The sequence below is a fragment of the Pseudophryne corroboree genome, chromosome 3, assembly GCF_028390025.1.
Source record: "Pseudophryne corroboree isolate aPseCor3 chromosome 3, aPseCor3.hap2, whole genome shotgun sequence".
Classification (NCBI taxonomy): Eukaryota; Metazoa; Chordata; class Amphibia; order Anura; family Myobatrachidae; genus Pseudophryne; species Pseudophryne corroboree.
In genome coordinates, this window is record NC_086446.1 from 318,392,441 (window position 1) to 318,418,146 (window position 25,706).

Below are 25,706 nucleotides of genomic sequence, written 5' to 3' on the forward strand. Positions count from 1 at the left end.
GTAGTATTTGTCTTGTTGCATCATCTATTGTATTGACATGTATACTGCAACTTCATTAGTCAAGATGAACTGCCTGATTAGTGAGAAATAGATTTTGAGATATATGCATACATATATATATAACGGTTTGCATTCTGGATGTGCAATATTATATATATATATATATATGCGTATGACCGGCACTCCAACTAAAATGTATATAGATACCTGGGTGCCCTCCCGTGGCACTACAAAGCCCAGCAGACAGCACAGATTGGTGGGCGGCACTCCAAGGATTTGTAAAGAAAAGCAGCTACACAAGCTAAATAACTTCAACGTTTCAGACGCCTTTTATTTGCGCCTTTCGTCAGGATGCTGACGAAAGGCGAAAGGCGCAAATAAAAGGCGTCTGAAACGTTGAAGTTATTTAGCTTGTGTAGCTGCTTTTCTTTACAAATCCTTGGAGTGCCGCCCACCAATCTGTGCTATATATATATATATATATATATACACAGTTGTGCTCATAAGTTTACATACCCTAGCAGAATTTGTGATTGTTGGCCATATGTCAGAGAATATGAATGATAACTCACAAACTTTTCGTTCACTCATGGTTAGTGGTTGGGTGATGCCATTTATTGTCAAACAACTGTGTTTACTCTTTTTAAATCATAATGACAACAGAAACTACCCAAATGACCCTGATCAAAAATGTATATACCTTGGAGATTTTGGCCTGATAACATGCACACAAGTTGACACTAACAGATTTGAATGGCTACTAAAGGTAACCATCCTCACCTGTGATCTGTTTGCTTGTAAGCAGTGTGTGTGTATAAAAGGTCAGTGAGTTTTCTGGACTCCTAAAAGACCCTTGCATCTTTCATCCAGTGCTGCACTGATGTGTCTGGATTCTGAGTCATGGGGAAAGCAAAAGAATTGTCAAAGGATCTGCGGGAAAAGGTAATTGAACTGTATAAAACAGGAAAAGGATATAAAAAGATATCCAAGCAATTGAGAATGCCAATCAGCAGTGTTCAAACTCTAATTAAGAAGTGGAAAATTAGGTATTCTGTGGAAACCAAATCACGGTCAGGTAGACCAACAAAAATTTCAGCCACAACTGCCAGGAAAATTGTTTGGGATGCAAAGAAAAATCCACAAATAACTTCAGCTGAAATACAGGACTCTATGAAAAAAAGTGGTGTGGTTGTTTCAAGATGCACAATAAGGAGGCATTTGAAGAAAAATGGGCTGCATGGTCGAGTCGCCAGAAGAAAGCCATTACTACACAAATGCCACAGGGCATCCCGCTTACAATACTCCAAACAGCACAGAGACAAGCCTCAAAACTTCTGGAACAAAGTCATTTGGAGTGATGAGACCAAAATTTAACTTTTTGGCCACAACCATAAACTTTACATTTGGAGAGGAGTCAACAAGGCCTATGATGAAAGGTACACCATTCCTACTGTGAAACACGGAGGTGGATCGATGATGTTTTGGGGATGTGTGAGCTACAAAGGCACTGGAAACTTGGTCAAAATTGATGGCAAGATGAATGCAGCATGTTACCAGAAAATACTGGAGGAAAATTTGCACTCATCAGCCCGGAAGCTGCACATGGGACATACTTGGACGTTCCAACATGACAATGATCCAAAACACAAGGCCTAGTCGACCTGTCATTGGCTACAGCAGAATAAAGTACAGATGAGCGGGTTCGGTTCCTCGAGATCCGAATTCCCCCGAACTTCACCCATTTTACATGGTTCCGAGGCAGCCACGGCTCTTCACGCCTTGCTCGGTTAACCCGAACGAGGCCGAACGTCATCATCCCACTGTCGGATTCTCGCGAGATTCGTATTCTATATAAAGAGCCGCGCATCGCCGCCATTTTCACTCGTGCATTGGAGATTGAATGGAGAGGACGTGGCTGCGTTCTCTCCCTGAAAAGCTCAGTAATCTGTGCTCGGTGTGCTGCAAATATCTGTGCTCAGTGTGCTGCAAATATCTGTGCTCAGTGTGCTAAAAATATCTACGTTCTCTGCCTGAAAACGCTCCATATCTGTGCTCAGTGTGCTGCAAATATCTGTGCTCAGTGTGCTTTATTGTGGGGACTGGGGACCACCAGTATATAATTAATTATACTTATAGTAGTACTGTACAGTAGGCCATTGCTGTATCTTGCAGCTCTGTGTCACTGCAAGTATCCATTCCATATCTGTGCTGCATTTTTGTGAGCACTATATAGTATTACAGTGCAGCATTTTGGTGACCCAACAGTATATAGTTGTGTACAGTAGGCCATTGCTGTATCTTGCAGCTCTGTGTCACTGCAAGTATCCATTCCATATCTGTGCAGCATTTTTGTGAGCAGTATATGTAGTATTACAGTGCAGAATTTTGGTGACCCAACAGTATATAGTTGTATACAGTAGGCCATTGCTGTATCTTGCAGCTCTGTGTCACTGCAAGTATCCATCCATTCCATTTTCTTCCAGTGATTTGGACCAATAATACCATTGATTAGAATGAATAATTTCTTTGATATTGAGGTGTTTGTGTCGCTTAGCTTAGCTGTCCAGCGACCACAGTGCACCTCTTTTTCTCTTTTCTTTGCATCATGTGCTGTTTGGGGCCAATTTTTTGAAGTGCCATCCTGTCTGACACTGCAGTGCCACTCCTTGATGGGCCAGGTGTTTGTGCCGCCCTCTTGGGTCGCTTTGCTTAGTCATCCAGCGACCTCGGTGCAAATTTTAGGACTAAAAATAGTATTGTGAGGTGTTCAGAATAGAATGGAAATTAGTGGAAATTGTGGTTATTGAGGTTAATAATACTATGGGATCAAAATTAGAGATGAGCGCCTGAAATTTTTCGGGTTTTGTGTTTTGGTTTTGGGTTCGGTTCCGCGGCCGTGTTTTGGGTTCGAACGCGTTTTGGCAAAACCTCACCGAATTTTTTTTGTCGGATTCGGGTGTGTTTTGGATTCGGGTGTTTTTTTCAAAAAACACTAAAAAACAGCTTAAATCATAGAATTTGGGGGTCATTTTGATCCCAAAGTATTATTAACCTCAAAAACCATAATTTACACTCATTTTCAGTCTATTCTGAATACCTCACACCTCACAATATTATTTTTAGTCCTAAAATTTGCACCGAGGTCGCTGTGTGAGTAAGATAAGCGACCCTAGTGGCCGACACAAACACCGGGCCCATCTAGGAGTGGCACTGCAGTGTCACGCAGGATGTCCCTTCCAAAAAACCCTCCCCAAACAGCACATGACGCAAAGAAAAAAAGAGGCGCAATGAGGTAGCTGTGTGAGTAAGATTAGCGACCCTAGTGGCCGACACAAACACCGGGCCCATCTAGGAGTGGCACTGCAGTGTCACGCAGGATGGCCCTTCCAAAAAACCCTCCCCAAACAGCACATGACGCAAAGAAAAAAAGAGGCGCAATGAGGTAGCTGTGTGAGTAAGATTAGCGACCCTAGTGGCCGACACAAACACCGGGCCCATCTAGGAGTGGCACTGCAGTGTCACGCAGGATGTCCCTTCCAAAAAACCCTCCCCAAACAGCACATGACGCAAAGAAAAAAAGAGGCGCAATGAGGTAGCTGTGTGAGTAAGATTAGCGACCCTAGTGGCCGACACAAACACCGGGCCCATCTAGGAGTGGCACTGCAGTGTCACGCAGGATGTCCCTTCCAAAAAACCCTCCCCAAACAGCACATGACGCAAAGAAAAAAAGAGGCGCAATGAGGTAGCTGACTGTGTGAGTAAGATTAGCGACCCTAGTGGCCGACACAAACACCGGGCCCATCTAGGAGTGGCACTGCAGTGTCACGCAGGATGTCCCTTCCAAAAAACCCTCCCCAATCAGCACATGATGCAAAGAAAAAGAAAAGAAAAAAGAGGTGCAAGATGGAATTGTCCTTGGGCCCTCCCACCCACCCTTATGTTGTATAAACAAAACAGGACATGCACACTTTAACCAACCCATCATTTCAGTGACAGGGTCTGCCACACGACTGTGACTGATATGACGGGTTGGTTTGGACCCCCCCAAAAAAGAAGCAATTAATCTCTCCTTGCACAAACTGGCTCTACAGAGGCAAGATGTCCACCTCATCTTCACCCTCCGATATATCACCGTGTACATCCCCCTCCTCACAGATTATCAATTCGTCCCCACTGGAATCCACCATCTCAGCTCCCTGTGTACTTTGTGGAGGCAATTGCTGCTGGTCAATGTCTCCGCGGAGGAATTGATTATAATTCATTTTAATGAACATCATCTTCTCCACATTTTCTGGATGTAACCTCGTACGCCGATTGCTGACAAGGTGAGCGGCGGCACTAAACACTCTTTCGGAGTACACACTTGTGGGAGGGCAACTTAGGTAGAATAAAGCCAGTTTGTGCAAGGGCCTCCAAATTGCCTCTTTTTCCTGCCAGTATAAGTACGGACTGTGTGACGTGCCTACTTGGATGCGGTCACTCATATAATCCTCCACCATTCTATCAATGTTGAGAGAATCATATGCAGTGACAGTAGACGACATGTCCGTAATCGTTGTCAGGTCCTTCAGTCCGGACCAGATGTCAGCATCAGCAGTCGCTCCAGACTGCCCTGCATCACCGCCAGCGGGTGGGCTCGGAATTCTGAGCCTTTTCCTCGCACCCCCAGTTGCGGGAGAATGTGAAGGAGGAGATGTTGACAGGTCGCGTTCCGCTTGACTTGACAATTTTGTCACCAGCAGGTCTTTCAACCCCAGCAGACTTGTGTCTGCCGGAAAGAGAGATCCAAGGTAGGCTTTAAATCTAGGATCGAGCACGGTGGCCAAAATGTAGTGCTCTGATTTCAACAGATTGACCACCCGTGAATCCTTGTTAAGCGAATTAAGGGCTGCATCCACAAGTCCCACATGCCTAGCGGAATCGCTCCCTTTTAGCTCCTTCTTCAATGCCTCCAGCTTCTTCTGCAAAAGCCTGATGAGGGGAATGACCTGACTCAGGCTGGCAGTGTCTGAACTGACTTCACGTGTGGCAAGTTCAAAGGGCATCAGAACCTTGCACAACGTTGAAATCATTCTCCACTGCACTTGAGACAGGTGCATTCCACCTCCTATATCGTGCTCAATTGTATAGGCTTGAATGGCCTTTTGCTGCTCCTCCAACCTCTGAAGCATATAGAGGGTTGAATTCCACCTCGTTACCACTTCTTGCTTCAGATGATGGCAGGGCAGGTTCAGTAGTTTTTGGTGGTGCTCCAGTCTTCTGTACGTGGTGCCTGTACGCCGAAAGTGTCCCGCAATTTTTCTGGCCACCGACAGCATCTCTTGCACGCCCCTGTCGTTTTTTAAAAAATTCTGCACCACCAAATTCAAGGTATGTGCAAAACATGGGACGTGCTGGAATTTGCCCATATTTAATGCACACACAATATTGCTGGCGTTGTCCGATGCCACAAATCCACAGGAGAGTCCAATTGGGGTAAGCCATTCCGCGATGATCTTCCTCAGTTGCCGTAAGAGGTTTTCAGCTGTGTGCGTATTCTGGAAAGCGGTGATACAAAGCGTAGCCTGCCTAGGAAAGAGTTGGCGTTTGCGAGATGCTGCTACTGGTGCCGCCGCTGCTGTTCTTGCGGCGGGAGTCCATACATCTACCCAGTGGGCTGTCACAGTCATATAGTCCTGACCCTGCCCTGCTCCACTTGTCCACATGTCCGTGGTTAAGTGGACATTGGGTACAACTGCATTTTTTAGGACACTGGTGAGTCTTTTTCTGACGTCCGTGTACATTCTCGGTATCGCCTGCCTAGAGAAGTGGAACCTAGATGGTATTTGGTAACGGGGGCACACTGCCTCAATAAATTGTCTAGTTCCCTGTGAACTAACGGCGGATACCGGACACACGTCTAACACCAACATAGTTGTCAAGGCCTCAGTTATCCGCTTTGCAGTAGGATGACTGCTGTGATATTTCATCTTCCTCGCAAAGGACTGTTGAACAGTCAATTGCTTACTGGAAGTAGTACAAGTGGGCTTACGACTTCCCCTCTGGGATGACCATCGACTCCCAGCGGCAACAACAGCAGCGCCAGCAGCAGTAGGCGTTACACGCAAGGATGCATCGGAGGAATCCCAGGCAGGAGAGGACTCGTCAGAATTGCCAGTGACATGGCCTGCAGGACTATTGGCATTCCTGGGGAAGGAGGAAATTGACACTGAGGGAGTTGGTGGGGTGGTTTGCGTGAGCTTGGTTACAAGAGGAAGGGATTTACTGGTCAGTGGACTGCTTCCGCTGTCACCCAAAGTTTTTGAACTTGTCACTGACTTATTATGAATGCGCTGCAGGTGACGTATAAGGGAGGATGTTCCGAGGTGGTTAACGTCCTTACCCCTACTTATTACAGCTTGACAAAGGGAACACACGGCTTGACACCTGTTGTCCGCATTTCTGGTGAAATACCTCCACACCGAAGAGCTGATTTTTTTGGTATTTTCACCTGGCATGTCAACGGCCATATTCCTCCCACGGACAACAGGTGTCTCCCCGGGTGCCTGACTTAAACAAACCACCTCACCATCAGAATCCTCCTGGTCAATTTCCTCCCCAGCGCCAGCAACACCCATATCCTCCTCATCCTGGTGTACTTCAACACTGACATCTTCAATCTGACTATCAGGAACTGGACTGCGGGTGCTCCTTCCAGCACTTGCAGGGGGCGTGCAAATGGTGGAAGGCGCATGCTCTTCACGTCCAGTGTTGGGAAGGTCAGGCATCGCAACCGACACAATTGGACTCTCCTTGTGGATTTGGGATTTCGAAGAATGCACAGTTCTTTGCTGTGCTGCTTTTGCCAGCTTGAGTCTTTTCATTTTTCTAGCGAGAGGCTGAGTGCTTCCATCCTCATGTGAAGCTGAACCACTAGCCATGAACATAGGCCAGGGCCTCAGCCGTTCCTTGCCACTCCGTGTGGTAAATGGCATATTGGCAAGTTTACGCTTCTCCTCCGACAATTTTATTTTAGGTTTTGGAGTCCTTTTTTTACTGATATTTGGTGTTTTGGATTTGACATGCTCTGTACTATGACATTGGGCATCGGCCTTGGCAGACGACGTTGCTGGCATTTCATCGTCTCGGCCATGACTAGTGGCAGCAGCTTCAGCACGAGGTGGAAGTGGATCTTGATCTTTCCCTAATTTTGGAACCTCAACATTTTTGTTCTCCATATTTTAATAGGCACAACTAAAAGGCACCTCAGGTAAACAATGGAGATGGATGGATTGGATACTAGTATACAATTATGGACGGGCTGCCGAGTGCCGACACAGAGGTAGCCACAGCCGTGAACTACCGCACTGTACTGTGTCTGCTGCTAATATATAGACTGGTTGATAAAGAGATAGTATACTCGTAACTAGTATGTATGTATAAAGAAAGAAAAAAAACCACGGTTAGGTGGTATATACAATTATGGACGGGCTGCCGAGTGCCGACACAGAGGTAGCCACAGCCGTGAACTACCGCACTGTACTGTGTCTGCTGCTAATATATAGACTGGTTGATAAAGAGATAGTATACTCGTAACTAGTATGTATGTATAAAGAAAGAAAAAAAAAACACGGTTAGGTGGTATATACAATTATGGACGGGCTGCCGAGTGCCGACACAGAGGTAGCCACAGCCGTGAACTACCGCACTGTACTGTGTCTGCTGCTAATATATAGACTGGTTGATAAAGAGATAGTATACTCGTAACTAGTATGTATGTATAAAGAAAGAAAAAAAAACCACGGTTAGGTGGTATATACAATTATGGACGGGCTGCCGAGTGCCGACACAGAGGTAGCCACAGCCGTGAACTACCGCACTGTACTGTGTCTGCTGCTAATATATAGACTGGTTGATAAAGAGATAGTATACTCGTAACTAGTATGTATGTATAAAGAAAGAAAAAAAAACCACGGTTAGGTGGTATATACAATTATGGACGGGCTGCCGAGTGCCGACACAGAGGTAGCCACAGCCGTGAACTACCGCACTGTACTGTGTCTGCTGCTAATATATAGACTGGTTGATAAAGAGATAGTATACTCGTAACTAGTATGTATGTATAAAGAAAGAAAAAAAAACCACGGTTAGGTGGTATATACAATTATGGACGGGCTGCCGAGTGCCGACACAGAGGTAGCCACAGCCGTGAACTACCGCACTGTACTGTGTCTGCTGCTAATATATAGACTGGTTGATAAAGAGATAGTATACTTGTAACTAGTATGTATGTATAAAGAAAGAAAAAAAAACCACGGTTAGGTGGTATATACAATTATGGACGGGCTGCCGAGTGCCGACACAGAGGTAGCCACAGCCGTGAACTACCGCACTGTACTGTGTCTGCTGCTAATATAGACTGGTTGATAAAGAGATAGTATACTCGTAACTAGTATGTATGTATAAAGAAAGAAAAAAAAACCACGGTTAGGTGGTATATACAATTATGGACGGGCTGCCGAGTGCCGACACAGAGGTAGCCACAGCCGTGAACTACCGCACTGTACTGTGTCTGCTGCTAATATATAGACTGGTTGATAAAGAGATAGTATACTCGTAACTAGTATGTATGTATAAAGAAAGAAAAAAAAACCACGGTTAGGTGGTATATACAATTATGGACGGGCTGCCGAGTGCCGACACAGAGGTAGCCACAGCCGTGAACTACCGCACTGTACTGTGTCTGCTGCTAATATAGACTGGTGGTTGATAAAGAGATAGTATACTCGTAACTAGTATGTATGTATAAAGAAAGAAAAAAAAACCACGGTTAGGTGGTATATACAATTATGGACGGGCTGCCGAGTGCCGACACAGAGGTAGCCACAGCCGTGAACTACCGCACTGTACTGTGTCTGCTGCTAATATATAGACTGGTTGATAAAGAGATAGTATACTCGTAACTAGTATGTATGTATAAAGAAAGAAAAAAAAACCACGGTTAGGTGGTATATACAATTATGGACGGGCTGCCGAGTGCCGACACAGAGGTAGCCACAGCCGTGAACTACCGCACTGTACTGTGTCTGCTGCTAATATAGACTGGTTGATAAAGAGATAGTATACTCGTAACTAGTATGTATGTATAAAGAAAGAAAAAAAAACCACAGTTAGGTGGTATATACAATTATGGACGGGCTGCCGAGTGCCGACACAGAGGTAGCCACAGCCGTGAACTACCGCACTGTACTGTGTCTGCTGCTAATATAGACTGGTTGATAAAGAGATAGTATACTCGTAACTAGTATGACTATAAAGAAAGAAAAAAAAACCACGGTTAGGTGGTATATACAATTATGGACGGGCTGCCGAGTGCCGACACAGAGGTAGCCACAGCCGTGAACTACCGCACTGTACTGTGTCTGCTGCTAATATAGACTGGTTGATAAAGAGATAGTATACTACTAATATTATATATACTGGTGGTCAGGTCACTGGTCACTAGTCACACTGGCAGTGGCACTCCTGCAGCAAAAGTGTGCACTGTTTAATTTTAATATAATATTATGTACTCCTGGCTCCTGCTATAACCTATAACTGGCACTGCAGTAGTGCTCCCCAGTCTCCCCCACAATTATAAGCTGTGTGAGCTGAGCAGTCAGACAGATATATAATATATATAGATGATGCAGCACACTGGCCTGAGCCTGAGCAGTGCACACAGATATGGTATGTGACTGACTGAGTCACTGTGTGTATCGCTTTTTTCAGGCAGAGAACGGATATATTAAATAAACTGCACTGTGTGTCTGGTGGTCACTCACTATATAATATATTATGTACTCCTGGCTCCTGCTATAACCTATAACTGGCACTGCAGTAGTGCTCCCCAGTCTCCCCCACAATTATAAGCTGTGTGAGCTGAGCAGTCAGACAGATATATATAATATTATATATAGATAATAGATGATGCAGCACACTGGCCTGAGCCTGAGCAGTGCACACAGATATGGTATGTGACTGAGTCACTGTGTGCTGTGTATCGCTTTTTTCAGGCAGAGAACGGATTATAAAGTAAACTGCACTGTCCTCACTAGTAAACTCTCTCCACTCAGTCTCTACACTTCTACAGTAACAGTACTCCTCCTAGTCAGCTCCAGTAAATCTCTCTCAGTCTCTTATAATCTAAATGGAGAGGACGCCAGCCACGTCCTCTCCCTATCAATCTCAATGCACGTGTGAAAATGGCGGCGATGCGCGGCTCCTTATATAGAATCCGAGTCTCGCGATAGAATCCGAGCCTCGCGAGAATCCGACAGCGTCATGATGACGTTCGGGCGCGCTCGGGTTAACCGAGTAAGGCGGGAAGATCCGAGTCGCTCGGACCCGTGAAAAAAAACATGAAGTTCTGGCGGGTTCGGATTCAGAGAAACCGAACCCGCTCATCTCTAATCAAAATTACCCCCAAATTCTATGATTTAAGCTGTTTTTGATGGGTTTTTGAAAAAAAAAAACACCCGAATCCGACAAAAAATTTTCAGGGAGGTTTTGCCAAAACACGGCCGCGGAACCGAATCCAAAACCAAAACACAAAACCCGAAACATTTCTGGTGCACATCTCTAGAATAAAGTGAAGGTTCTGGAGTGGCCATCTCAGTCTACTGACCTCAATATCATTGAGCCACTCTGGGGAGATCTCAAACGTGCAGTTCATGCAAGACAGCCTAAGAATTTACAGGAACTAGAGGCTTTTTACCAAGAAGAATGGGCAGCTTTACCATCTGAGAAAATAAAGAGCCTCATCCACAACTACCACAAAAGACTTCAAGCTGTCATTGATGTTAAAGGGGGCAATACACGGTATTAAGAAGAACGGGGGTATGTAAACTTTTGACCAGGGTCATTTGGGTACTTTCTGTTGTCATTATGATTTAAAAAGAGTAAACACAGTTGTTTGACAATAAATGGCTTCACCCAACCACTAACCATGAGTGAAAGAAAAGTTTGTGAGTTATCATTCATATTCTCTGACAAATGGCCAGCAATCACAAATTCTGCTAGGGTATGTAAACTTATGAGCACAACTGTATATATATATATAATAAGAATTTACTTACCGATAATTCTATTTCTCGTAGTCCGTAGTGGATGCTGGGGACTCCGTCAGGACCATGGGGTTTAGCGGCTCCGCAGGAAACAGGGCACAATAATAAAAGCTTTAGGATCAGGTGGTGTGCACTGGCTCCTCCCCCTATGACCCTCCTCCAAGCCTCAGTTAGGATACTGTGCCCGGACGAGCGTGCATAATAAGGAAGGATATTGAATCCCGGGTAAGACTCATACCAGCCACACCAATCACACCGTACAACCTGTGATCTGAACCCAGTTAACAGTATGATAACAACGAAGGAGCCTCTGAAAAGATGGCTCACAACAAGAATAACCCGATTTTTGTAACAATAACCATGTACAAGTATTGCAGACAATCCGCACTTGGGATGGGCGCCCAGCATCCACTACGGACTACGAGAAATAGAATTATCGGTAAGTAAATTCTTATTTTCTCTAACGTCCTAAGTGGATGCTGGGGACTCCGTCAGGACCATGGGGATTATACCAAAGCTCCCAAACGGGCGGGAGAGTGCGGATGACTCTGCAGCACCGAATGAGAGAACTCCAGGTCCTCCTCAGTCAGGGTGTGCCCCTGACCAAGTAGCAGCTCGGCAAAGTTGTAAAGCCGAGACCCCTCGGGCAGCCGCCCAAGATGAGCCCACTTCCTTGTGGAATGGGCTTTTACTGATTTTGGCTGTGGCAAGCCTGCCACAGAATGTGCAAGCTGAATTGTACTACAAATCCAGCGAGCAATCGTCTGCTTAGAAGCAGGAACACCCATCTTGTTGGGTGCATACAGGCTAAACAGCGAGTCAGATTTTCTGACTCCAGTCGTCCTGGAAACATATATTTTCAGGGCCCTGACAACGTCAAGTAACTTGGAGTCCTCCAAGTCCCTAGTAGCCGCAGGTACCACAATAGGTTGGTTCATGTGAAAAACAGAAAACACCTTAAGGAGAAATTGAGGACGAGTCCTCAATTCTGCCCTGTCAGAATGAAAAATTAAGTAAGGGCTTTTATATGATAAAGCCGCCCATTCTGACACACGCCTGGCTGAAGCCAGGGCTAATAGAATCTTCACCTTCCATGTGAAATATTTTAATTCCACAGTGGTGAGTGGATCAAACCAATGTGACTTTAGGAAACTCAAAACAACATTGAGATCCCAAGGTGCCACTGGGGGCACAAAAGGAGGCTGTATATGCAGTACCCCTTTTACAAACGTCTGAACTTCAGGCACTGAAGCCAGTTCTTTCTGGAAGAAATTTGACAGGATCGAAATTTGAACCTTAATGGACCCTAATTTTAGGCCCATAGACAGTCCTGTTTTCAGGAAATGTAGGAAACGACCCAGTTGGAATTCCTCTGTAGGGAACTTCTTGGCCTCACACCACGCAACATATTTTCGCCAAATGCGGTGAAAATGTTTTGCGGTTACATCCTTCCTGGCTTCGACCAGGGTAGGGATGACTTCATCTGGAATGCCCTTTCAGGATCCGGCGTTCAACTGCCATGCCGTCAAACGCAGCCGCGGTAAGTCTTGGAACAGACAAGGCCCCTGCTGGAGCAGGTCCTTTCTTAAAGGTAGAGGCCACGGTTCTTCCGTGAGCATCTCTTGAAGTTCCGGGTACCAAGTCCTTCTTGACCCATTCGGAACCACGAGTATCGTTCTTACTCATCTCCTTCTTATGATTCTCAGTACTTTTGGTATGAGATGCATAGGAGGGAACACATACCCTGACTGGTACACCCACAGTGTTACCAGAGCGTCCACCGCTATTGCCTGAGGGTCCCTTGACCTGGCGCAATATTTGTCTAGTTTTTTGTTCAGGCGGGACGCCATCATGTCCACCTTTGGTTTTTCCCAACGGTTTACAATCATGTGGAAGACTTCCCGCTGAAGTCCCCACTCTCCCGGGTGGAGGTTATGCCTGCTGAGGAAGTTTGCTTCCCAGTTTTCCACTCCCGGAATTAACACTGCTGAGAGTGTTATCACATGATTTTTCGCCCAGCGAAGAATCCTTGCAGTTTCTGCCATTTCCCTCCTGCTTCATGTGCCGCCCTGTCTGTTTACGTGGGCGACTGCCGTGATGTTGTCCCACTGGATCAATACCGGCTGACCTTGAAGCAGAGGTCTTGCTAAGCTTAGAGCCTTGTAAATTGCCTTTAGCTCCAGTATATTTATGTGGAGAGAAGTCTCCAGACTTGATCACACTCCCTGGAAATTTTTTCCTTGTGTGACTGCTCCCCAGCCACTCAGGCTGGCATCCGTGGTCACCAGGACCCAGTCCTGAATGTCGAATCTGCGGCCCTTTCATAGATGAGCACTCTGCAGCCACCGCAGAAGAAAACACCCTTGTCCTTGGAGACAGGGTTATCCGCTGATGCATCTGAAGATGCGATCCGGACTATTTTCCCAGCAGATTCCACTGAAAGGTTCTTGCGTGAAATCTACCGAATGGGATCGCTTTGTAAGAAACCACCATTTTTCACAGGACCTTTGTGCAATGATGCACTGATACTTTTCCTGGTTTTAGGAGGTTCCTGACTAGCTCGGATAACTCCCTGGTCTTCTTCTCCGGGAGAAAACATCCTTTTCTGGACTGTGTCCAGAATCATTCCTAGGAACATTAGACGTGTCGTCGGAAAAAGCTGCGATTTTGGAATATTTAGAATCCACTCGTGCTGTCGTAGAACTACTTGAGATAGTGCTACTCCGACCGCCAACTGTTCTCTGGACCTTGCCCTTATCAGGAAAGCGTCCATATTTCTTTTAGGAAGAATCATCATTTCGGCCATTACCATGGTAAAGACCCGGGGTGCCGTGGACAATCCAAACGGCAGCGTCTGAACTGATAGTGACAGTTCTGTACCACGAACCTGAGATACCCTTGGTGAGAAGGGCAAAATTTGGACATGTAGGTAAGCGTCCCTGATATCCAGTGACACCATATCGTCTTGGTTCGCTATCACTGCTCTGAGTGACTCCATCTTGATTTGAACCCTTGTATGTAATTGTTCAAATCTTTTAGATCTCACCGAGCCGTTTGGCTTCAGTACCACAATATAGTGTGGAATAATACCCCTTCCCTTGTTGTAGGAGGGGTACTTTGATTATCACCTGCTGGGAATACAGCCTGTGAATTTTTTTCCAATACTGCCTCCCTGTCGGAGGGAGACGTTGGTAAAGCAGACTTCAGGAACTTGTGAGGGGAAGACGTCTCAAATTTCCAATGTACACCTGGGATACTACGTGTAGGATCCAGGAGTCCACTTGCGAGTGAGCCCACTGCGTGCTGAAACTCTTGAGATGACCCCCCACCGCACCTGAGTCCGCTTGTATGGCCCCAGCGTCATGCTGCGGACTTGGCAGAAGCTGTGGAGGACTTCTGTTCCTGGGAATGGGCTGCCTGCTGCAGTCTTCTTCCCTTTCCTCTAACCCTGGGCAGATATGACTGGCCTTTTGCCCGCCTGCCTTTATGGGTACGAAAGGACTGAGACTGAAAAGACTGTGTCCTTTTCTGCTGAGATGTGACTTGGGGTAACAAAAGTGGATTTTCCAGCTGTTGCCATGGCCACCAGGTCCGATGGACCGCCCCTTTATACGGCAATACTTCCATGTGCCGTCTGGAATCTGCATCACCTGACCACTGTCGTGTCTATAAACATCGTCTGGCAGATATGGACATCACATCTACTCTTGATGCCAGAATGCAAATATCCCTCTGCGCATCTCGCATATATAGAAATGCATCCTTAAAATGCTCTATAGTCAATAAAATATTGTTCCTGTCAAGGGTATCAATATTTTCAGTCAGGAAATCCGACCAAGCCCCCCCAGCGCTGCACATCCAGGCTGAGGCGATTGCTGGTCGTAGTATAACACCAGTATGTGTGTATATACTTTTTAGGATATTTTTCAGCTTCCTATCAGCTGGCTCTTTGAGGGCGGCCGTATCTGGAGACGGTAACGCCACTTGTTTTTATAAGCGTGCGAGCGCCTTATCCACCCTAAGGTGTGTTTCCCAACTCGCCCTCACTTCTGGCGGGAAAGGGTATACCTCCAATAATTTTCTATCGGAGGAAACCCACGTATCATCACACACTTTAATTTATCTGATTCAGGAAAAACTACAAGTAGATTATTCCCACCCTACATAATACCCTTATTTGTGGTACTTGTAGTATCAGAAATATGTAACACCTCCTTCATTGCCCTTAACATGTAACGTGTGGCCCTAAAGGAAAATACGTTTGTTTCTTCACCGTCGACACTGAAGTCAGTGTCCGTGTCTGTGTCTGTGTCGACCAACTGAGGTAAATGGGCGTTTTTACAAGCCCCTGACGGTGTCTGAGACGCCTGGACAGGTACTAATTTGTTTTCCGGCCGTCTCATGTCGTCAACCGACCTTGCATCGTGTTGACATTATCACGTAATTCCTAAATAAGCCATCCATTCCGGTGTCGACTCCCTGGAGAGTGACATCACCAATACAGGCAATTTGCTCCGCCTCCTCACCAACATCGTCCTCCTACATGTCGACACACACGTACCGACACACAGCACACACACAGGGAATGCTCTGATAGAGGACAGGACCCCACTAGCCCTTTGGGGAGACAGAGGGAGAGTTTGCCAGCACACACCAAAAACGCTATAATTATACAGGGACAACCCCTTATACAAGTGTTTTCCCTTATAGCATTTTCACATATGTAATCATATCGCCAAATAAGTGCCCCCCCTCTCTGTTTTAACCCTGTTTCTGTAGTGCAGTGCAGGGGAGAGCCTGGGAGCCTTCCTCACAGCAGAGCTGAGCAGGAAAATGGCGCCGTGTGCTGAGGAGAATAGGCCCCGCCCCCTAAAACGGCGGGCTCTTCTCCCGGAGTTTGTGAGATCTGGCAGGGGTTAAATACATCCATATAGCCTCAAGGGCTATATGTGATGTATTTTAGCCATAAAAAAGGTATAATACATTGCTGCCCTGGGCGCCCCCCCCAGCGCCCTGCACCCTCAGTGACCGCTGGTATGAAGTGTGCTGACAACAATGGCGCACAGCTGCAGTGCTGTGCGCTACCTTATGAAGACTGAAAGTCTTCTGCCGCCTGTTTCTGGACCTCTGGACCTCTTCAACTTCGGCATCTGCAAGGGGGGTCGGCGGCACGGCTCCGGGACGAACCCCAGGGTGAGACCTGTGTTCCGACTCCCTCTGGAGCTAATGGTGTCCAGTAGCCTAAGAAGCAAATCCATCCTGCACGCAGGTGAGTTTACTTCTCTCCCCTAAGTCCCTCGTAGCAGTGAGCCTGTTGCCAGCAGGACTCACTGAAAATAAAAAACGTAACTTAAACTTTTATTCTAAGCAGCTCAGGAGAGCCACCTAGATTGCACCCTTCTCGGCCGGGCACAAAAATCTAACTGAGGCTTGGAGGAGGGTCATAGGGGGAGGAGCCAGTGCACACCACCTGATCCTAAAGCTTTTATTATTGTGCCCTGTCTCCTGCGGAGCCGCTAAACCCCATGGTCCTGACAGAGTCCCCAGCATCCACTTAGGACGTTAGAGAAATATATATATATATATATATATATACATACATACATATACATATATATAATCTAAAAGTTAATAAACAAAGGGCGCCTGATAGTGCATGAATGTTTTAGGAATTTATTCCAACAGGTTCCAGACATAAAGATAAAATGACGTACCACAGGCGGCAGTTCAAACACCATAGGTATCACCGTTTGTACTGTACGAGTGAGTTTAGATGGACCGCATTCAGCGCTGTCCGCTGGCACCTCCGATCACACTGCTCACTCCTTTCATGGTAGGCCACACCCCAACATGTTTTGTCACACCGGACATTTTATCTTTATGTGTGGAACCTGTTGGAATAAATTCCCACTGTATCCTGACATTTGTATCTTATAATACTTTCCCTACCTTTTCACCTGCTCAGAGGGAGCCAAAAACAAAACTGTTAGTTTGGAGTTTGGAATTGGTTTGCAAATGCAATTCGCTGTGTAAGTTCACCATGAGAACAGCTTCCAATAGCTCACTTGCACCGAAGCCAACTTGCATAATTGAATTGGCCCATACATGTCTTCAAAATACATAAACACATATACAAATGTTTTCACATTTATTTTCCTGTACTCAATACAACAACAAAAACATTTTGAATTTAATATCACTTTAAATGTGCTGCATAATATTTTTGTATCATAAAGGTTTTATGCTGTGCTATTGTGTCTAATATTGTGTTGTCATGTATATGTATTGCCTAGTAATGGCCAGGTGTCTGACTCACTCAGTGCAGGCTCGGCACACTCCTTGTACTGCTCTGGGGTGCAAAACGGAGCGTCACCTGGAAACAGACAGAAATCTTACATCAGAAACATGTAATAGCACATTCACCTAGATTCCAAAACAATGTTACTTACAACTGAAATTACATATAAGGGTTGGTAGTGCAGATAGTTCCTCTCCCAGAGTTGGTGCTCCTCTTACATCCCCAAAGAAAACGGATGGGGAAGGGTTGGATGTGTCTGAGCTGGAAGACCAGTCGCAAGCTGCAGCCAAGAGACTCCTGCTTATAAATGGGTCTTCATCTCACACACTCCCATTATAAGTGGGCATTTATTTGCCTGATGTTTAGTAAAAGCCACCAAAGAAACTCTGCATTGCATCCCCCATGGCTCTGGCTTGATGGGGTCAGGATGGGTATTTTGCTTGCTGGGGTCAGGATGGGTTATTCACGCTGCTCTATCATATCTTACTATGCAGCAGTACAGCTTTAATATTATTTTACTTAAAAACATTTACATTCATAGTTCTCAAAAGAAGAGCACATTCATTGCTGCCAATGCATAATAAAATTATGGTTTATTCCACTTTTACATCAAGCTTTTTAGACAATTAATGTGAAACTAGACAAACTGGGATATTCAATTACCCGCACTGACTGTCGGGTGTAAAGTATTGCCAGGGGGGCTAATAAATTAGCCCCGATAAGACGGCGTGTGCCGCGGCTTATCTGGGATTTGTTTCACCTGTCTCTGGCAGGCGAAGTAAAATCCCCAAAAACAGCCCTGTTTTCACCTGAAAATGGTGCCGTTTCTCCTGAAAACACACAGGTTTCGTTGAACCTGTGTGTTTTTTTGGGGAAAAACATTGATGAAACATCAGGAATTATCACCCGAAGTTTCATCGGTGGTAATTGAATATCCATTAAAGTCTGGAAAGTCATGCTGAGGCTTGTAGTTCCACAACAGCTGAAGAACCATTGGTTGTTTAGGCCAGGTCTGTTTAATGGTTAGAAAATGCGTAAGACAGCATTGGCAATCACCTTGAAGAGAAGTATTGTATCAAAGTGATATTGTGTCAATTTGTTTTTCTTGCAGATGAATAAACTAAGTTGTTCTGATGAAAATCCGGCAGAATGAATATGCAACACAGATGTTTATTGATAAAGTGAACGTTAGATGCAAAACCAATTGCCCACGGCCCACACCTCACCTGGCATGTGTACCATTTTGCAGTTACAGTTCTCCACAATGTATCTGGTTTCACAGTCAATCCTACAAGCTGAGATACTGTATACTGGGAAAAAGTCCGAGCCCAGTTCAGAGACACGGCAAATACCCCATGGAGAGGGGAGGTAGGTCAACTGAGAGCAGGAGAGGAAAACAGGATGGAAAGGAGAAAGTGTACAAGGAGGAAATGGGAAGGAACAGTGAGGTGGTGAATGGGAAAAATAAGAGTGAAAGAGAGAGAGAAAAACAAGAATAGAGGATATTACATCCAGTGTGATGACTTACAGCCAAGAAATAATGTCAGTGATTTCCAGCTATCACTTTAAAACCATTTTCTATTATGTGCATACAGTATGTATAGTTCACTGTATACATTGAGCAATCCTTGCACAGAATGCAGTTACATCGCCAGCAGCCAGGATTCCGGCGGTCAGGATACCGATGCCAGAATCCCGACCACTGACAATGCCGACAGACAGAATCCTAGATAACGGGCTATTCGCACTCGCGGGTATCCCCCACCCTTCTGTCACTCTGGCGGCCGGTATCCGGGTGTCTGTATGCTGACCGATGGGATCCCGGCTGCCGGCATACCATACCAAACGCCCTCATACAACATACTTACTACTTTTAAATTCTTCTCTCTGGGAGAAGCCCAGAGAGGAGCTGCAGCTGGCAAGTTCGGGAAGCGGAGCTGTCTTCTTGCGCCATCAGGCCCCAGCCCCATAGCCACAAACTGCAGCGATTTGTGCGTCCATGTGAATGGGTGGGGATAAATGACGCCCCCTCGATACACACTCGCTAATCATGGCATTATATCTCCATCCTGCCCACATTATTAGGAAAGATCCATCCACTCTTCCAAAGGTGCGGGGGACTACCTGAAAAATCAGGTGTCTCCCGCAGCTTCCAGGAGAGTACGTAAGTATGTCATACATACAATATTTAATTGTGTGTCCAAAACTGTCCTCAGGGTTCAGCATCAGTGCAGATTTTGTGGATCTTCTCAAAGAACCAAAAGTCCCAACAGTGTACTGTATGAGGATACGGATCCAATTCCAGCCAGCGCACTATCTGTGTGGAATTTGTATCTTGTCTGCGTTTTGCATGAGTTTCCATCGGGTTCTCTGGTTTCCTTTATACTCCAAAGCCATAATGTTAGGTTAATTGGCTTCTGACAAACTGAATTCCAAGTTCAGGCAAGCACTGATATGAATAATTAAACATTCTGTGTAAAATGCTGCAGAATATGTAGGCACTATATAAATAACTGCAAAATAAATACCTACCTGTGCTACTGTTAAGAGATTCAGGTGGACATTTACTAAGCAGTGATAAGAGAGGAGAAGTGAGCCAGTGGAGAAGTTGCCCATGGCAACCAATCAGCGCTGATGTAACATCTATAATTTGCATGCTACAAAATGATACAGCTGCTGATTGGTTGATTGGGCAACTTCTCCACTGGCTCACTTCTCCGCTCTTATCACTGCTTAGTAAATGTCCCCCTCAGACACTACGGTGTGCTGTGTGATGAGGCCTGAGCACAACCTTGAGAACGCGTAGCTTAGGCTGAGTACATATAGTACAGGGGTAGAACTTGCATCTATGGTTTATTCAGCATAAGCTGTGCTCAGGTGAACAGTGCATCAGCATCATTTGGAACAGGTGTCATTGGACCCTAAGGAAAACTATACATGTTGCCCATAGTGGATGTTGGATGGACCATGAGAGCAAGAAAATACTGTTTGACTTTCATTATGATTATATGTACTCCATAAGGATGAGTGATCCCAATTCCTAGTGATGTTAAAGCTGCATTCTCCATATGGTCCTGCACACAACAGGATGGATAGATGACAAGTGCCATGTGTGCAAAGCCTTAACAAATCCTGTGACAGCCTTAACTGGTTATGCCCATGTGGTATTCTACAGTCACAGGTCTGAGCTATATGCCTAAGCAGGACTATGACTATCAGGTAGAGATGTGCACCGGAAATTTTTCGGGTTTTGTGTTTTGGTTTTGGATTCGGTTCTGCGGTCGTGTTTTGGATTCGTACGCATTTTGGCAAAACCTCCCTTAAAATTTTTTTGTCGGATTCGGGTATTTTTTTTCAAAAACAGCTTAAATCATAAAATTTGGGGGTCATTTTGATCCTATAGTAACCTATTAACCTCAATAACCATAATTTCCACTCATTTCTAGTCTATTCTGAACACATCACACCTCACAATATTATTTTTAGTCCTAAAATTTGCACCGAGGTCGCTGGATGACTAAGCTAAGCGACCCAAGTGGGCGGCACAAACACCTGGCCCATCTAGGAGTGGCACTGCAGTGTCAGACAGGATGGCACTTAAAAAAATTGTCCCCAAACATCACATGATGCAAAGATAAATATAAAAAAAGAGGTGTAAGATGGAATTTTCCTTAGGCCCTCCCACCCACCCTTATGTTGTATAAACAGGACATACACACTTTAACAAACCCATCATTTCAGCGACAGGGTCTGCCACACGGGGGTTTAAGCCCCCACCAAAAAAAGGAGCAATCAATCTCTCCTTGCTCAAACTGGCTCTACAAGAGGCAAGATGTCGACCTCCTCATCATCCTCCGATTCCTCACCCCTTTCACTGTGTACATCCCCCTCCTCACAGAGTATTACGGTAATTCGTCCCCACTGGAATCCACCATCACAGGTCCCTGTGTACTTTCTGGAGGCAATTGCTGGTAAGTGTCTCCATGGAGGAATTGATTATAATTAATTTTCATGAACATCATCTTCTCCACATTTTGTGGAAGTAACCTTGTACGCCGATCGCTGACAAGGTGACCAGCTGCACTAAACACTCTTTCGGAGTACACACTGGAGGGGGGGCAACTTAGGTAAAATAAAGCCAGTTTGTGCAAGGGCCTCCAAATTGCCTCTTTTTCCTACCAGTATACGTACCTGTCTGACTTGCCTACTTGGATGCGGTCACTCATATAATCTTCCACCATTCTTTCAATGGTGACAGAATCATATGCAGTGACAGTAGACGACATGTCAGTAATCGTTGGCAGGTCCTTCAGTCCGGACCAGATGTCAGTTTTCGCTCCTGACTGCCCTGCATCACTGCCAGCGGGTGGTTTTGGAAATCTGATCCTTTTCCTGGCAGCTCCAGTGGCGGTAGAAAATGAAGGAGGAGCTGTTGGCGGGTCACGTTCCGCTTGACTTGACAATTGTCTCACCAGCAGGTCTTTGAACATCTGCAGACTTGTGTCTGCCGGAAAGAGAGCTACAACATAGGCTTAAAACCTAGGATCGAGCACGGTGGCCAAAATGTAGTGCTCTGATTTCAACAGATCGACCACCCGTGAATCCTGGTTAAGCGAATGAAGGGCTCCATCCACAAGTCCCACATGCGGAATCGCTCCGTTTTAGCTCCTCCTTCAATCTCTCCAGCTGCTTCTGCAAAAGCCTGCTGACCTGACTCAGGCTGGCAGTGTCTGAACTGACTTCACGTGTGGCAAGTTCAAAGGGTTGCAGAACCTTGCACAACGTTGAAATCATTCTCCAATGCGCTTGAGTCAGGTGCATTCCCCCTCCTTTGCCTATATCGTAGGCAGATGTATAGGCTTGAATGGCCTTTTGCTGCTCCTCCATCCTCTGAAACATATAGAGGGTTGGATTCTAACTCGTTACCACCTCTTGCTTCAGCTGATGGCGGGGCAGGTTGAGGAGTGTTTGCTGGTGCTCCAGTCTTCAGCACGCGGTGGCTGAAAGCCGAAAGTGGCCCGCAATTATTCGGGCCACCGACAGCATCTCTTGCACGCCCCTGTCGTTTTTTTTTTATTTTTGCACCACCAAATTTATTGTATGTGCAATACATGGGACGTGCTGGAATTTGCTTACATGTAATGCACGCACAATATTGGTGGCGTTGTCCGATGTCACAAATCCCCAGTAGAGTCCAATTGGGGTAAGCCAATCTGCGATGATGTTCCTCAGATTCCGTAAGAGCTTTTCAGTTGTGTTTCTCTTATGGAAAGCGGTGATACAAAGCGTAGCCTACCTAGGAACGAGTTGGCGTTTGCGAGATGCTGCTACTGGTGCCACCGCTGCTGTTGTTTCTGCGGGAGGCAATACATCTACTCAGTGGGCTGTCACAGTCATATAGTCCTGAGTCTGCCCTGCTCCACTTGTCCACATGTCCGTGGTTAAGTGGACATTGGGTACAACTGCATTTTTTAGGACACTGGTGACTCTTTTTCTGATGTCTGTGTACATTCTCGGTATCGCCTGCCTAGAGAAGTGGAAACTAGATGGCATTTGGTACCGGGGACACACTAGCTCAAGAAATTCTCTAAGTTTCTTTCAACTAACGGCGGATACTGGACGCACGTCTAACACCAACACAGCTGCCAAGGCCTGAGTTATCCACTTTGCAACAGGATGACTGCTGTGATATTTTATTTTCCTCGCAAAGGACTGTTGGACAGTCAATTGCTTACTGGAAGTAGTACAAGTAGTCTTCCGACTTTCCATCTGGGATGATGATAGACTCCCAGCAGCAACAACAGCAGTGCCAGCAGCAGTAGGCGTTACACTCAAGGATCCATCGGAGGAATCCCAGTCAGGAGAGGACTCGTCAGACTTGCCAGTGACATGGCCTGCAGGACTATTGGCGTTCCTGTCTAAGGAGGAAATTGACACTGAGGGAGTTGGTGGTGTGGTTTGCAGGAGTTTGGGTACAAGAGGAAGAAGGGATTTAGTTGTCAGTGGACTGCTTCCGCTGTCACCCATAGTTTTTGAACTTGTCAATGACTTCTGATGAATGTGCTCCAGGTGACGTATAAGGGAGGATGTTCCTAGGTGGTTAACGTCCTTACCCTTATACCCCTTTTCCACTAGCTCCTTAAAACACGGGTAAATGCGTGGGGGCGCGCATTTAGCCGTGTTTTTCCCTAGTGGAAATGGGTCCCCCGGCAAATTCCCGGATCAAGTGATCCGGGAATCCTACCCGGGTAGCTAGCCAGGTTGAACACGTGTTCAACCCGGCTAGCTGTCTAGTGTGAACAGGAGCCGTGTCGAGGCGACACGGCTTCCGTTCACAGTGTATAGGGAGGGCGGTGCTGGGAGATCATGTGATCTCCCAGCGCCGCCCCTGCTGCGTCACTAGCAGCGTCACCAACCCGGCAATATGCCGGGTTGGTTAGCGCTGTGGGAAAGGGGGCTGTAGCACGGGTCGCAGCCATTTCAGACGACATGGCTGCGACCCGTGCTTATAGTGGAAAAGGGGTATAACTTATTACAGCTTGACAAAGGCAGCACACGGCTTTACACCAGTTGTCCGCATTTCTGTTGAAATAATTCCACACCGAAGAGGTGTTTTTTTGGTATTTTGACCAGGCATGTCAATGGCCTTATTCATCCCACGGACAACAGGTGTCTCCCCGGGTGCCTGACTTAAACAAACCACATCTCCATCTGATTCCTCCTTGTCAATTTCCTCCTCAGCGCCAGCAACACCCATATCCTCATCCTGGTGTACTTCAACAGTGACATCTTCAATTTGAATATCAGTAACTGGACTGTGGGTGCTCCTTCCAGCACTTGCAGGGGGCGTGCAAATGGTGGAAGGAGCCACCTCTTCCCATCCAGTGTTGGGAAGGTCAGGCATCGCAACCGACACAATTGGACTCTCCTTGGGGATTTGTGATTTAGAAGAATGCACAGTTCTTTGCTGTGCTTTTGCCAGCTTAACTCTTATCATTTTTCTAGCGGGAGGATGAGGGCTTCCATCCTCATGTGAAGCTGAACCACTAGCCATGAACATAGGCCAGTGCCTCAGCCGTTCCTTGCCACTCCGTGTTGTAAATGGCATATTGGCAAGTTTACGATTCTCCTCAGACGCTTTTAATTTAGATTTTTGGGTCATTTTACTGAACTTTTGTTTTTTATATTTTACATGCTCTCTACTATGACATTGGGCATCGGCCTTGGCAGACAACGTTGATGGCATTGAGTCGTCTCTGCCATGACTAGTGGCAGCAGCTTCAGCACTAGGTGGAAGTGGATTGATTTTTCCCTATTTTACTCTCCACATTTTTGTTCTCCATTTTTTAATGTGTGGAATTATATGCCAGTAATCTTATTATATCAATAGCAATGGCCTACTGTACTGTACTACTATATACTGATGGTCACCACAATGCTGCACTGTACTACTATATACTGGTCACAACAATGCAGCACAGATATGGATACTAGAAGTGACACAGAGCTGCAAGATACAGCAATGGCCTACTGTACTGTACTACTATATACTGGTGGTCACCAAAATGCTGCACTGTACTACTATATACTGGTCACAACAATGCAGCACAGATATAGATACTAGGCGTGACACAGAGCTGCAAGATACAGCAATGGCCTACTTTACTGTACTAATATATACTGGTGGTCACCAAAATGCTGCACTGTACTACTATATACTGGTCACAACAATGCAGCACAGATATGGATACTAGAAGTGACACAGAGCTGCAAGATACAGCAATGGCATACTGTACTGTATTACTATATACTGGTGGTCACCAAAATTCTGCACTGAACTACTATATACTGGTCACAACAATGCAGCACAGATATGGATACTAGAAGTGACACAGAGCTGCAAGATACAACAATGGCCTACTGTACTGTACTACTATATACTTGTGGTCACCACAATGCAGCACTGTACTACTATATACTGGTCACACAACAATGCAGCAGATATTGAGCACTGATCAGGATTCTAGAACTGAGTCTGACACAGAGCTGCAAGATACAGCAATGGCCTACTGTACTGTACTACTATAATATACTAGTGGTCACCACAATGCAGCACACTGAGCACAGATATTGAGCTTTTCAGGCAGAGAACGTAGCCACGTCCTCTCTGCTCAATCTACAATGCACGAGTAAAAATGGCGGCGACGCGCTGTTCTTTATATGGAATACGAATCTCTCGAGAATCCGACAGCGGGATGATGACGTTCGGCCTCGTTAGGGTTAACCGAGCAAGGCGGGAAGATCCGAGGAAGTTCGGGGGGGGG

At 45.9% G+C, this 25,706-nt stretch overlaps 1 protein-coding gene across 3 annotated transcripts in view; it reads right to left on the reverse strand.

Annotated features, from left to right (window-relative positions):
• ASIC2 (acid sensing ion channel subunit 2) overlaps positions 1-25,706 on the reverse strand; it is a 1,301,501-nt gene that overhangs the window by 39,961 nt on the left and 1,235,834 nt on the right. For all 3 annotated transcript variants that reach the window (XM_063959472.1, XM_063959471.1, XM_063959473.1), the window contains exons 4-5: positions 18,609-18,759; positions 17,401-17,457 (exon numbers count right to left, since the gene is read on the reverse strand). In XM_063959472.1, the coding sequence (XP_063815542.1) occupies positions 17,401-17,457; positions 18,609-18,759 (208 nt within the window). The remainder of the gene's footprint in view (positions 1-17,400; positions 17,458-18,608; positions 18,760-25,706) is intronic.